We start from the raw sequence: 15779 nt of genomic DNA on the forward strand, positions 1-15779 counted from the left end.
CAACAGGATCCTGGGAGAGATATTGATTTCTAATCTGACTCCATCCCATTTGCATTAATACTCATGTTTCTGAATTTTGTGGTTACTGTTAAGAGTTATGTTCTCAATTTTCTGAGGAATTAGCCATTTTCACAAAAGTCTGTGCATAGTTTCTTGAGGATTCATTAAATGCTTCTCTCCACTCCCCCCCTCACCCCTCCTAGCTCCAGAAGAAAGGAAAAGCTGTCAGTTTTGTGAGATGTTCAGCCAGCACAACATTGGGCACTTGCCAAAAGTGGGAGTCATTTGAACCCTCCTAAATCTCTTTCTGTATCAGTGGTCATAGCAACAGGATTACTTGGCAGACTAATCTATAGTAAAATATTAAGTGTTTACTGTGTACCAGGAATTGTGCTAAGTGATGAGAGTCAAAGAAAGGCAAAAACTGTCCCTGTCCTCAAGGAGCTTACATTCTAGTGAGGAAGACAATTTTCAAATAGCTATGAACATTCAAGCTACATGGGGGGTAAACAGGATGTTAAGTTTACATCAATTATCTGGACACATACAAATGTGTGTCTATAAAAACCACATTCTATAAATGGAATTCTTTAAAGTTTTGGTTCCTAATTCATAGGTTTATATAATTATTATTAGGAGTAATCCCTGGGAAAATACTCTGAGAATCTGTTATATATAGATTGTATTGAGAAATTTTACCTTAGTACTTACCACCATCATCTAAATTAAAATTTTTTTCCTTAAGGATAATATAATATGATTTACTTTAAAAAGATTTCCTTCCCTCATCTAACCCTAAGTTTTAAAAAAATGATATATTGTAATTCTTAATGAGAAGAGGGGAAGAGAAGCAATTAACCTACAATTTCATCAGCAATACTTGTAGAAAAGTCTAATTTAAATTTCTTTGATAATTCAGGACAACACCATTACTTATGTTCTCCACTGGACTTTATATGAACTGTGTTCCTTTCTACTGGTTTACCAAAGATTCTTTTTCGGAACTCTAATTCAAAGGATTTGATGATACAATGGGAGTCCCAGCTATGATATATTTTCCAGGGTACTTCCATTCTTAAATTATCTAAAAGGATCTTCAGTTTAATTACCCTGGGGAACTCCATTGCAAGAAGTCTCCTCATCAAAACAACCAGTCTTTGACTTGGAGAGTTGCCTGAGACACTGAGATGTTTAGTGACATGTCCATAGTAATCCAGTAGGTAAGCACCACACACAGCTTACAAACTCCAGTCTTCCTAACTCCATATCTAATTCTGCATCCTCTAGGCAGTGCTATTCTTCCATCTTTTAAATATTTTTATTAATTTAATAAAATATTGACTAGACCACTGTATCGTTGTGACCATGTGAGAGTACCTTAGTTAAGAGGGAGGGGTATTGGGAGAAGGAAGGAAAGAAGTGATGACATGAAATTAACATTTCAAAGACTGGAGAAAATGAGACATAGAATGTATGAATTGCAGATTAGAATCACAATCTGTGACTTCCAATTTCAAAATTTTAATCAGGAATTCACAAGCCTTTTATCCTTAGTAAAAGAAAAAGATCCTCTTCCTCATAATAGAAGATATAAAAATGACTAGGAAGGTATGTAAAAATCCTGTTGTTTGCCAACTTTAAGAGGACTGCATAATTTGCCAAGGTAGGAAGATTGGTATGGGATTCAAATTTTAAAGAGGCTCTCATTAACTCAGAATTTCAAGCAATGTGAAAGACATCCTAATCCTTAGAGCTCCCCAAAGCAGAGGGCACCACTTTGGAAGGCACCAAACCACCATCAGAGAGGTTCTCCCCCGAATTTTAAATGAGCCCTTCTCTGGGATGTTGTAGAGGGGATTCCTGTTCATTTATTAATTGGACTAGATGCTGCCTTGTGCTGAGATTCTATGAATGTATTACTCTAGTGAGAAATTATTTTTATCCATTTCATTTATTTTTTCATTTGTATGTTATGTTGTATTGCCGAATCATTTCAGTTGTGTCTGACTTTTTCTGATCTCTTTTGGGATTTTCTTGGCCAAGATACTGGAGTGGTTTGTTATTTCGTTCTCCAGTTCATTTTACAGATGGAGAAACTGAGGCAAACAGGGTTAAGTGACTTGCCTGAGATCACATAGCTAGTAAGTGTCTGAGGCCAGATTTGAATTCATGAAGATGCATTTTCCTGATTCCAAGCCCAGTGCTCTATCCACTGTGCCAGTATCTTTATATAAGCCTATATTGGATAATAAATCTCATACAGTGAGCTATAGTTTCTTTGAGTTAGACTGTTTTGGAGAGTCCCCTCAGGCTGAATTAACTAAAAGAAAAATAGGCTAGCCATTTCATCACCAAAGGAGTCAAGTATTGAGGATGGGAAGTGTGTGTGTGTGTGTGTGTGTGTGTGTGTGTATGGAGAGAGTATATTAAATATATATAATTAAATATATAATGTATATTAAATATATATATATATATTTTATATCCCACACAGCACCTAGAACAAGACTTGAGGCCACACCAGGCATTTGATAGTTACTTTTTGAAGGATTTCAACAATTTAACTTTCTTTATTTGACACATTTCTGTGAAGTTTCATGTACATCTCTTTTAACAATGCCTTCACTCTAGTGCAGGTGTTATGCCTTGGCTATTATAATAGCCTGCTGGTGGTTCTGTTTACCTCAAGTCTCTCCCCACTCCAGTCTATCTTCCATTCAGCTGTCAAAGTAATCTTCCTAAAGCACAGGTCTGATCATGTCGCTCCTCCCAATCCCACTCCCTACTGTATAATCTTCAGTGGCTCCTTATTACCTCCAGGATCAAATACAAAATCCTCAGTTTGGTATTCAGAGCCCTGAATGCTCTATCTCCCCTGCCCACCCCACCCCAACCCTTTCATTCTTCTTACACCTTGTTCCTTCTTCCCCTACTTATCCTATGATCCAGGAACACTAGCATCCTTCGTGGTCTTCACAAAAGAACCAGTATCTCTGAACTCTGGGCATTTTCACTGACTGATCAACATGTCCAGAATGTTCTCCCTCCTTTTCTCTGCCTCTTGGATTCCCAGGCTTCCTTCAGGTCCCAACTAAAATGTCAACTTCTACCAGAAACATTTCCCAATCCCCCTTAACGCTAATGCTTCCCCTCTGTTGATTATTTTCAATTTACTCTATAATGCTTTGTTTGTACATAGTTCTTTTCATGTTGTTTTCCCTCCTTAGATTGTGAGTTCCTGGAGGACAAGGACTAATGCTTGCCTTTTTTGGTGTGCCAATATAGTGGACAATTAATTAATATTTATTCACCAACTGATTTTTTTATAAATCAGGCTAAAAGAGAAATTTGTTAGAGGAGCAGTTGAACCTCTGTCCGATGTGGGGAGGGGGGAGGTTAGTTTACCAAACAATAATTTAAAATAACAGAAGATAATGCAAAAAAATCTCCTTTGAAAGCTGTTTCAATCTTAAATTGCATCCATCTAAATCCAGAGCAAGTGATAAGGTAATTCTCTACACTTTGCACTGGTCTGAAAAATTTTATTAAAGTCTTGGTGTTCTAGAGAGCCTAGGAAGGAGGCTAAACAAGAAAGTGAACAGCATGGGAAGTATTTTATACAGAAAATGATTAAGGGAACTAGGTATGTCTAACCTGACAAAAAGGGATCGTGACAGCTGCACTGCAGCACATGAACAGCTGTGACATGGAAGAGCACATTTATTTCTGTGTCTTTTGAGAGTTAGTATGTCGTGGAAAGAACATAGGACGTGGACCCAGGAAGACATGGGTTTGAATTCAGCCTCTGACACTTACTAGCTTTGTGAGCACGGACAAGTCATTTAACCTCTCTGAGCCTCAGTTTCCCTATATGTAAAGTGGGATAATAATATCTCACAGGGTTGGTGGGAGGCTCAAATGAAAGGCAAATAATTACAGTCTTAGAAAAATCAGCTCATTTTAAGTCTAGGGGGTGATATAGTGGCCCCTGAGGTCCTTGTGGTTCCTTCTTCTATAGTTTTTTTAGGAAGTCTATTTTACATAAAAAGTTATGACTTCAGGGCAGCCAGGTGGCGCAGTGAGTAAGAGCACTGGCCCCAGAGTCGGGATGACCTGGGATTGAATCCGGGTTCAGATACTTACCACCACACCCAGAAATAACTGGCCGTGTAACCTTGAGCAAGTTACTTAACCCCGATTGCTTAAAAAAAAAAAAGTTATGAGTTCAATCACAAATGCTCTGAGCCCCCAGTTAGGAAAATTCCTAACATAGAGACAGAGGTCATGCTCTTTAATTAATTCAAAGTTAACCCCTGGAAGCAGGCTCTTTTCCAGTGATCTATTTGTTTTGACCCTTTCTGGAATGCCAACTCAGTGCTGAAAGACTTTATCCTCTGAAATGATAAAGTACCCCCCCACTGCCACCCCAAGATGGCAACAGCAGGTGAGAAAGGATGAACATAAGCAACCAATAGACTTGACCTCAGCAATTCAGATAGTTTTAGCAAACCCAGAATCAACTCCATGACTCTGCAAACAGCCCAATCACCTATTTCCTTACCTCTGCACCCATAGTGACTGGCTCTTTCCCTATGTAGTTTCTTAGGGTGACATCCATTCTCTTCCAGGTCCCCTCACCCCCAAGTTTATGCCATGCCCAGAGTCACTGTGTCTTCTACCTGTTGTCTATCTCAGGACAGGAAGGCTAGACTATCAATAACCATTTGACCTCAGTCCACGACAGGGGAAGGAGAATTTCTCAGGGGTATAAATGAGGAGATAATGCCAGGGCAAGCAAACAACATTTTCTCCACCATCTTGTTATATCTATATACCAATGTTTATACATGCACACTATTATACATGTATACTTGGGTATTTCTACATACATGTAGCAAAACACATATACACGTGTACATATTATATATACATATACATCTACATAAAAATTTCTAGTTGAATGATTCTTGATATCAACAGTGATAGTTCTATTGTATTCTTCGCTGGTTAGACTACAGTGAAAATATCGTGTTAGACTACATTAGGCCTACTCAAAATATTGAAAAAATACACAACTTCTCAGCAATGCAAGGATCTAAGACAGCCTCATGATGGAAAACGCTATCCACATCCAGAGAAAGAACTATGGAGTCTGAATGCAGAGTGAATATTTGCCCTCTTTTCTGTTGTTTTGTTTCTTCTTTCTCATGGCTCCTCCCATTTGTTCTAATTCTTCTTTACAACATGACTAATGAGAAAATATGCTTAATATCAATGTATATGTAGAGCCTATAAGAGATTTCATGCTGTCGTGGGAAGTGAGTTAGGGAGCGGAGGGGGAGAAAATTAAAAACTCAAAATCTTATGGAAGTGAATGTTGAAAACTCAAAATAAATAAATGAATTTAAATTAAAAAATACTGAAATACTGGAACATGTCCAGAGGAAGGTAATAAGAATAAAGACTCAAGATCATGCCATATGAGGCTCGATAAAAGGAACTACTGGCCTAAAGAAAAGTCTTAGGAGGAACATGACAGCAGTCTGGAAATATTTCATAGACTTTCATATGGTAAAAGGATTAGACTTCTCTGTAAGTCCAGAGAGCGAAACAAGGAATAATGGATAGAAATTACAAAGAAGTCATTTAGGCTTTATATGAGGAAAGATTGCTGAATTATCTTGGATCAGTTAGGTGGCACAGTAGATAGACCACAGATCCAGAGTCAGGAAAATCTGAGTTCAAATATGGCCTTAGAAACTTAACTAGTTATTTGGCCACTTAACTTCTGTCGACCTCAGGTCCCTCATATGTAAAATGTGAATAAAATAGCATCTGTATCTCAGGGTTGTTGTGAGGATATAATGTGCTAATATTTGTAAAAGGCTTTTGCAAAGCTTAAAACACTATATAAATTCTAGCTATAATAATTAGTGCTATTTCAAAGTAGTCAGGACAGTCTCCAGATGATTTAAGTTTCTCTTCACTGGAATTCTTCATAGTCTTCTCTGATCCCAGGTCCAGAACTCTATTCACGGTATCACCTATCTTCTTCATTAAGTATTTAGTATCCATTAAGTTCATTTTAATCTACATCTTGTTTGAAAAGCTCAAACCAGATATGTGACAGTAAGATGGTACCCTTGTTTAGCACAAACTATACATATGTATGTATATATGTGTGTACATATATATATATATTATATTACTTTTTATTTTTTTTTACAGCTTAAGATGTTTTCAACCAGCTAAAGATATAACCCACCTGATCCTGGTTTCTTGGTAACTGGGTTAGGTCTCCTTGTAATTTCGTCTATGATAAAAAAAGAGAGATTGAAATAATTAAAAATTGTCAGTATTTCAAACAAGTAGTCTTGAAGTGAATTTTCTGGTTATCTAGATTCTAAGGCATTCTTGATCAGGACAGGGTTGGATCAGACGACCTCTAAGGTCCTTCCTAAATCTGAGAGTCTATAGTTTTGTTCATTAGTGCAGTTAAGGAGGAGCAGAGGACCAAGAAGCTTGAAAATCCCATGTTGAAAGGAGATCATGTTCTGATGATTCTCCCTCATATTAGAATCTGCATGAAAGTGTCAGAGTCTTGCAGTCTCTAATATATATATGCATAATATATGTGTTTATATTATATATATATGTGTGTATGTGTGTGTGTGTGTGTAGAGATACCCATAATAATGCATACTGTGCATGTATAGACATAGAGAGAGAGAGAGAGAGAGAGAGAGAGAGAGAGAGAGAGAGAGAGAGAGAGAGAGAGATAGAACAGGATACTGGAGACAGCGTTGTTTGCTTGCCCTGAATCATGTCCTTACTTATATCTCCAAAAAACTGTCCTAACCTTGTGGCGGACTGAGGCCAAATGGTTATTGACAGCCTAGCCTTCCTATCTTGAAGCAAAAGAAAGATAAAATAATATGAACAGACCCCACAGGAAAGACTCAGGATATGCTTCCAAAAAGGAAGCTGTTGTCAGCTTCTTGATACAGAATTATAATCATTCTAACTCTTTTTTAGTATACTTTTTTTTTTTGCTTTTTGGAGTGGGAAGGCAGGGTAATTGGGGTTAAGTGACTTGCCCAAGGTCACATAGCTAGTAAGTGTTAAGTGTCTGAGGTCGGATTTGAACTCAGGTCCTCTTGACTTCAGGGCCAGTGCTCTATTCACTTCTCCACCTACCTGTCCCAAGTCTAACTCTTTTTTGATGTGGAATTATAATCAGCCAAATCTTTTAATATTTTCTGCATCGTACAGTGGAAAGATCACTTGTTCTGGCATTAGAGTCATGGGACCAAATCTAACTTTAGACATGTACTACTCCTATGACCTTGGGAAAGTCATTTGTGCTTCTTGTGCCTCAGTTTCCTTTTCTGTAAAATGAGGGAAAAGGTTGAACTAGATGGACTCTAAGGTTCCTTCTCTACTTCTATGACCCCGATATTCTGTACCAAGACTTCAGACACTCTGCAGCCTCCCAAACACATCCTTCTATTTCTCAGCTCAGTGCTTTTGCCTAAAATGCTCTCTCTCCTCACCTTGGTCTCTTGGATTTCTTCCACCTTCTTCCAAGGTTTGATTCAAGTACAACTTACTACAAGAGGTCTTTTCCGACCCTACCCTCATTTGTTAGTGCTTACCGCACTGCCCTCCCAATAATTTTCTGTTTATTTCACTCATCTGTGTACCTGTCATAACCCTCTCCCAATACAAACACGTTTACAGCAGGAACCTTTTTTGTATTCCCAGCATTTAGCACAGTGCCTAGAACATAGTAGGTGCTTGATAACCCACTTTCTTATTTTAATTGAAGACTTCCCCAGAGATTCATAGCTAAGTAATAGACAAATACACTGAGGAAACACTCCCTGTTCATCTGCACAGAAAAAAACACTAGGGGATATTCCATTTGCACTATTGTGGCACAAACTAATGTTGCTACAAATTTGCTTCAGACAGTGTCACTCTTTGTCCTCCTCTTTCAAATGCACACAGTCAGACCACTGTGGTCCATTTTCACACCAGTCCCTTTCTATACAGTGCTCCCGTCTACAAACTATGGGCTGTCTCAGAGTTTGAGAAAAGCTGGTATTTTTCTCAGGGCTATTGAGAACAGCCATTGTATTAAAGCAGGTCTCTGTGATTGTGTTAACAGTGAAAATTTTAAAAGGACATTGGACTAGAAGTGAAAAGACCTGGATTCTAGACCATTCTTTCCCTCTAACTATATGGGTGATTTTTGAAAATGACTTATAATTATCTGGAACTTGCTTTCCATATCTAATAATAACAGCTACAGTACTTCAAAATTTACAAAGTACAGTAAGCCTTGTCTCATTTGATCCTCACAACAACCCTGTCAGGTAGCTGTTATTACCTGTGTTACTATCCCCATTTTCAGGATGACGAAACTGAGGCTGGGGGAGATTAATTGATTTGCTCAGGGTCACATAGCCAGTAAATGTCTGAGGAAGTATTTGAACTCAGGTCTCCCTGATTCCAAATCCAGGCTCTGTCTACTATGCCACCTAGCAGCCTAATCTAATACAATTCATTCTACAGATGATCACTAAGGTGCCTTCCAGTAATAAAATTCTCTGTAAGGCAGGAGTCATTTAAATATGTGTGTGCGTGTATACATGCATGTGTGTATGACTGTTCACACACATACATATATGTATCTTGTGTTTTTATGCTCATGTATATATCTGTATATACATATTGCATATCATATGCACATATAAAATATGATGCTGTATTATATACATATAACATAATATACAACAATATATTATGAATAACATGCACACACAGATACACACATGTACAATACACATGCATATATGCATAAATACATGTATGTGTATTGTGTGTGCATGCATATACACGTGTATGCATGCATGCCTGGTACATGCACACAGAACAGGGACAATGTTTCCCCTCTCTTCTCCCATCCCCACATAGGAGGAGCTGGACAGCCTGTTTCTGAAAGAGTCACATGATGTGAACTAGAGAAGCCTTGGAGAGGCTTTGGAACATAGACGTTCTGTACCAGAAATGTTTCCAGTAAGAGGATAGGAGGTGCTTTGATTGACTGCAGAGACAAGGACTAGTGAGCAAAGCACTGGACGTTTTCTCTCTCTTTGGCTGCACTTTTATAGTTTCACTCCTTACCTAGCAGAGTCTGGTAAGAAACCATGCCATAAGGGAAGAGGCATTGGACCTTCTCCCCTCAGAGGTCATATGGTCCTATGAAAATGGACTTTGGTCCTTTGCCTACCTCAGTATTTATGTCACTTTTAGATCAAGGATTATTATATGAAGTACTGTGAGCATAAGATCAGTAGACTGAGTGTCTAGGAGTTCCAGTGTCTGGATGTCCCATCAGCCTTACATCAGAATTTTATAATCAGCTCAGCCTGGATGCCTCAAGGACCAAGAATTGACCTTTTGGGACCCAGCCCAGGTGTTGATGAGACAAGGATTCTTCTGGTAGTCATGCGTCATCCGGATAGGAACTTGGTGGGACCATTGTTATGTAGAAACTGTGCTGACTGACCCTGTTTCCTGAGGTAATGGGGGGAAATGTTTACACTTTGGCTCTTGCTTATAAATTTTAATTAAATATCCTTCATAAAAACTAATTGTTGTCAAGTGATAAAATGGAACTGGGAGTTACTAGTACTTAACAGTAGGAAGGACATAACCAGTAAGGATTTGAATAGATAGAAGCAGAGAAAAAACATCCCCCATAGCCCTCAGTATACTACTAGAACCTGAAAGGGTGGATGGAGCTAGTATCTCTCTGGGAATGTGAACCAGAGATGGCTGAATATACCCACATAATACATATGACTTTAACGGATCTAGCTTGATGAAAATCAGTTTAATGACTTTTAAAATTGAGTCGACAACATCAAGTTCACGAATTCCTAGAAAACAGAACAATTACTATGATCCAAGAAAGAGGGTGTTCATTGTTACAGCTTTGTCTTCTCACACCCTCATTCTAAATTTACCACAACAAACATGGACTGGCAACCCCAGGCAGATCCGAATGGGCCAGTCCTAGGAAGAAGCTTTTTATCCCTTCCTTAAAGGCGAGGCAACAAGGATAATAGAGATTTTGACTTAATTGTTGGGCTGGGGCAGGAGACAGAGGCATAGACACCTCATCCGAGCTTCTGAGAGATTGAGACCTCATCTGAGCCTCTGATTGTTCCAAACTAAATACCTGGGAGAAGAGGAAAACATTAGATAAAGTAGAAATAGAAGTCTAAGACTGCACTACTAGGGACGGCCATGTGGCGCAGTGAGTAAGAGTGCCGGCCCCCGGGAGACAGGAGGACCCAGGATCGGTTCCGGCATCAGATACTTAACACCCACACAAAAAAACTGGCCATGTAACTTTGGGCAAGTTACTTAACCCCAATTGCTTTAAAAAATAAAAAAGACACCACTAGTTTTCCATCGCAAGATCATTGCCTACAACTGGCTAATCATAGGCCAGACCAAGATGAATTTCTTAGTCAGCAGAAAGAAAAACAAAATATAAGAGACTCAGCTGTGTGGGCATGAAATTATTCCACAGGAATCTATGAAAGAATTCTACCAAGCATTAAAAAAAAAAAAAACAGCCCAATAACTTGAAAGAGACGAAGGCCAATGAAGGTATTCAAGGCTAGTCTGTATTCTACAATCCTTAATCTGGGAGGATATAGTCCATAAAATGACTCCAGAGAAGGTCCTTCTTTACTTTTTTCAATAAGTAGCCAACTGTGGTTCTTGAATAAGGTACATAATAAACTGATTAATGTTGGGGGAGGGGGAAAAGAATCCAGCTAATTTGTTTGTCCATAAAAGATACCAATGATTATAAGCTCAGATGAATGGGCAGGAACAAAACAAAAAGAAAACATGGTAAACATAATGGGAAAGGAGAGGTGACAATATCTACAGAAAATATATCCTGGGCGATGTAAAATTAGAGAATAAAGGCAGTTCAGGGCAGCTCATTCTTCCTCTGGTGCAGATGGAGTGTGAGACTTGTGCTTTCTATGAACTCCTGTATTTTTGGTTTGGGGTTTTTGGGTTTTTTTTGCAAGCTCAGAAATAGGGACACCCACACCTAACTTTGCTTCCTTCTTCTCTGGAAAATAACTAGTCCAATTAACTGGACAAAAGGGTATGATGAAGAAAAGGAGGAGTATTTCTGAGAAAGTATGTTGAGACTAGGTCATGCAGGACCTTAAATGCCAGAAAAGGAGTCTGGAAGTCACTCAGTACAGGGGTGGAGAACCTTCAGCCCCGAGGCCACAGAACTCGTTCTGTGAAGTTTGGATTCAGTCAAATGGCCACACTTGAGGACCTAGAGGGCCACATGTGGCCTCAAAACCCCACCCCTGAAGGCAGGGAGCCACTGACAGATTTTGAGTAAAAGCAAGTCATGATCAAAGTGATCATTTAGGAAGCCAAGGCATAATGCATAGTGATTAAAGAACCAGGCCCAGAGTAAGGAAGATCTCAATTTAATTCCATCATTAACATATATTGTCTGAGGTGACCATGGGCAAATCACTTAATTTCTTTGAATCATCAGGGAATTCTCTAAGATTACAAGCTTTGGAACTGTTGTTGATCTGCTTTGGAACAGGGAACTTCCCTCTGCCAAAGAAATCACAGGTTCGGACCCCACCCCACCCCATACCCCTCCCAAAGAGTATTTAAGATAAATTGGATTGGGTGAAAGAGGGTTTAGAGGTCAGCAGACTGACTGCCTCCATGATCACCAGGATGTCAGGCAGAGACCATTCCTTGAAACAAGGAAAAATTCTCAAGCAAGATGAGAAACTTGAGTTTATTCATTTACCCTCTGAGAATTGTAATGTGGGGGTAGGGCTGGAGGGAGACAAAAGCTATGCCAGTATTTTTCTATCTGGTCCCTGAGAGGTAAAAATCATCTCCCTGAGTTGAAGCCTTTCAAGACCTTTGAGCAAAGGATCCATTTACCAAACCAACTAAATGGTGCTTTGAATTTCTGGACAGATAGAGCCTGATATAAACCTCAGAATCCTGAAACTGGTACTGCTTATGACAGCTTGCAATGAACTTGCAGCAACTTCACGCACTCCAAGAAGTGGCTAATTTCCACGCATTCCTGGACATTCATTCATTAACCCTTGCTTCACTCTGTAACTATGAAATAGTCTTGTGTGGTCATATCCTGAATGCTGAGATTCAAACCCAGGCACCATTGAGCCTGTCCATTAGACCATCACAGTGAGAATGGAAAAGATTACAACTTTTAACCAACTGATGAAATATATGATTTGTGGATGTTGTATTTAATGACTCCCAAAATACCTTCATACTCTCAGCCCAGGATACTAGAATTCTGTATTCTTTGGTAAAACAGCTACGTACCAGTATCATCAAGCGCATCTGCTAAATCGAAGTCATCTTGACCTATTAGAAAAATAAACAAGGTTAAGTAACATCTTGATGGAGAAATCTAAACTTTTTTTATTCTGCCGTTCCTATATCCATTAACCAATGTTGCATTGAAATATTCATTTACCATTTCTTCAGTTCCTATCATGTGTGAAGTATTATGAAAGGAGCTAAGAGAATATCTGCAGTGAAAACTTTTGAAGATCCATCAGTAAAAATGATAATATGAATAAGAAAACTATGCTTCTCTCCCAAGAAGTTTCTCTTTGTGCAGAGGAAAGAGGTCTGGGATTACAGTCAGAGGAGGCGAATTCAAATCCTGGTGCACCTGCATGACCTTGAGCAAATTATTTTCTTTATGTGTGACTCAGTTTCCCCCTCTGAAAACTAAGAGGGTTTGACTAGATAACCTTTAAGGTACCTTTCAGGTTTAAATCTATGATTCCATTAGCTTCATTTTGATCCCATTCCATATCACTTTGTGACAATCTGCAGTTCGATATTCAATTCAATTCAATCAATAATGTAAGGCAAGTACTATGTGTGAGGTACTATATTAGATGTGGGGTATACAAAGACAAAAATGCAGTTACTGCCTTCAAGAAGCTTACATCCAGGGGCACAGTGAATAGCGCACCGGCCCTGGAGTCAGGAGGACCTGAGTTCAAATCTGGCCTCAGACACTTAATACTTACTAGTCATGTGACCTTGGGCAAGTCACTTAACTCCAATAGCCCCTCCTTCCCCCCTTGCAAAAAGCAAAACAAAGAAGCAGCAGCTTATATCCACTGTCTTGATTCAATCTTCTGCCACTATTCCATTCAGAACAATTATTCTTTCTTTAATATCTCTTATACTTGAATATTTCTTTTTGCCCTTCCACGGAGGAATTTTAAGTCTTTAATATTTGAGAGTTTAGATATAACCATAACACCTCACCTCCATATGCATGCAAACTCTCACTGTGTTTATAGAATACTAAACTTCCCAGGATCTCAATTCAATAGATTTCCTCATTTCTACCAAGTGTGAAGTAAGTGGCAAATATTCTATTTTACAGTTTGGACAAGGAATTATGCACAGAATCACTCCAGGGCATCAGAGTCTGACTAACTTTACACTCCCTGAGGACAGAGACAGCCTTATCTAAAGCTTGAATTAAAATGCATTGCTTTATAAGTGGTTCCTGATCTTTTTCAATCAAGAAGGGTATCCTGTGCATCCTAGCCCCTTCCTAAGTGGTAAGATCTTAACTTTGGGCATCTTATATACCAGACATGTTAGTCACCAACTAAAGAAAATGGATCTCTTAAGCATTCCCTGTAAATGAGAAAACAGTGTTTCTCCAATGTGTGAGCTACTCTCAAGTCATAGGTTAGGCATTTGGGGAAGGTGCACCTAATCTTAGAACAGTGGTTCTTAATCTGGTGTTTGTAAGCTTTTAAAAAAAAGTTGATAGGGCAGCCAGGTGGCTCAGAGAGTAAGAGTACCGGCTCCAGTGTTAGGACGACCTGGAGATCGAATCCCCGGGCTCAGACACTCAGCACCACACCCAGAAATAACTGGCCGTGTAACCTTGAGCAAGTTACTTAACCCCGATTGCTTAAAAATAAAAAAAAATAATAAAAATAAATTGATAGCTGTATTTCAACATATTTGCTTTCCTTTGTAATTCTTCATATTTTATTTTATGCATTTAAAACATTGTTAAGAGAAGGGACCCACAGATTTTACCAGACTACCCAAAAGGTTCAGGAAACACAAACACACACACATTAAGAACCAATGTCTTAGAAGATATTTTCACTTACTGGGGAGGAGAGATGAGTAAGCATTTACATAGAGTCTATTATGTGCTGGTCACTGCATTAAGCACTTTCACAAATATTGTTTCCTTTGATTTTTACGACAAGCCTGTGAGATAGGTTCTCTTATTATTCCCAACTCAACCTGACTCTTTAAGTTATCAAATTGACATATAACATCTAAAAAATGAGGAAGGAAGGAATTAGGGAAAACTGATTCCTAAGAAATAAAAATTTAAGCATTAAGGTAAAATTTAAATATAGTTATTTTGGCTCTAAAGAAAGAGGGGAGAGGCAGGAAATGGGAGCCCAATATGAATATTTTGTGAATCACCATTTTCTCTTTTCATTTAAACAAGTATGCATCCTAAAAGCAAACACAGAAAAATTCTTTATCTCTTCATATAAGATCAATAACTACTTGATTATAAGCCTAGATAGGTTGACCAATTCTTGCCTCTTGAGTGTGTTAAAGTAGGAACAGCAAGCATCCTTCACATTTCTGTAATCTGATTGTGAGAGCCTTTTGAAGTATATGACAAACAAGGTGGGATAAATACTTAAAGAATTGGTTTACACATATAGTATTCCAAAAAAAAACTTGCTTGAAAAATGATGATTAAAAACAGAATGTAAAAATGATTTTGCTTTTAGCATTGCTTTTCTTCGGATTAAACTTGGATTAAATTTATTCCTCTTGTTTAGAAAATAAATTCTACATTCATCATCTCCTTCCAACCAAAAATAAATAAATCAGAAAAATTCTATTGCAACAGCCTGCTGGTGAGACTACCTGTCTCAGATCTTTCTCTACTCTAACTCAACCTCCATTCAGTGACTAAAGTGATTTTCCTAAAGCATAGGTCCAATTTTGTGACAACCCCCTCCCCCCAACTCAGTAAACTCCAGTGAATTCCCTATTGTCTCCAAGACGAAATACAAAATGCTCTGTTTGACATTCAAAGCCCTTCATAATCTATCCCCTATTACCTTTCCAGTCTTCTTGTACCTTACTCCCCAACGAGTTCCGGTGACATTGGCCTCCTGACTGTGCCATGAACAAGACAACACATCTCAGATCTGGTTATTTTCTAGGGCTGTCTCCCAGACCTGGAACACTTTCCTTTCTCTATTATGACTACTGACCTTCCTGGCTCCCCCTAAGTCCCAACTAAGATCAAACCTTCCATAGGAAGCTTTCTCAAAACCCTCTTTATTCCAGTGCCTCCCCCCTGTTAATTATCCTTATTTATCCTGTATACATATGTATATATATATATATATATATCCTGTACAATTATCTCTCTATATATATATTTAAACAAATATGCATATATATTTAATATATACATATATATGTATATATACAGAGAGAGAGAGAAAGACAGAGAGGGAGAAAGACAGAGAGGGAGAGAGAAAGACAGAGAGGGAGAGAGAAAGACAGAGAGAGAGAGAGAGAGAGAGAGAGAGAGAGAGAGAGAGAGAGAGAGAGAGAGAGAGAGAGAGAGA

At 38.5% G+C, this 15779-nt stretch overlaps 1 protein-coding gene across 8 annotated transcripts in view; it reads right to left on the reverse strand.

Annotated features, from left to right (window-relative positions):
* Positions 1-15779, reverse strand: part of XG (Xg glycoprotein (Xg blood group)) — a 55444-nt gene that overhangs the window by 23360 nt on the left and 16305 nt on the right. For all 8 annotated transcript variants that reach the window (XM_069072859.1, XM_069072860.1, XM_069072861.1 and 5 more), the window contains exons 2-3: positions 12439-12480; positions 6266-6313 (exon numbers count right to left, since the gene is read on the reverse strand). In XM_069072859.1, coding sequence (XP_068928960.1) covers positions 6266-6313; positions 12439-12480 — 90 coding nt within the window. The remainder of the gene's footprint in view (positions 1-6265; positions 6314-12438; positions 12481-15779) is intronic.

Source organism: Petaurus breviceps, unplaced genomic scaffold, assembly GCF_028583685.1.
Source record: "Petaurus breviceps papuanus isolate PSGF00001 unplaced genomic scaffold, PetGlider_PUasm1.0 90849, whole genome shotgun sequence".
Lineage (NCBI taxonomy): Eukaryota > Metazoa > Chordata > Mammalia > Diprotodontia > Petauridae > Petaurus > Petaurus breviceps.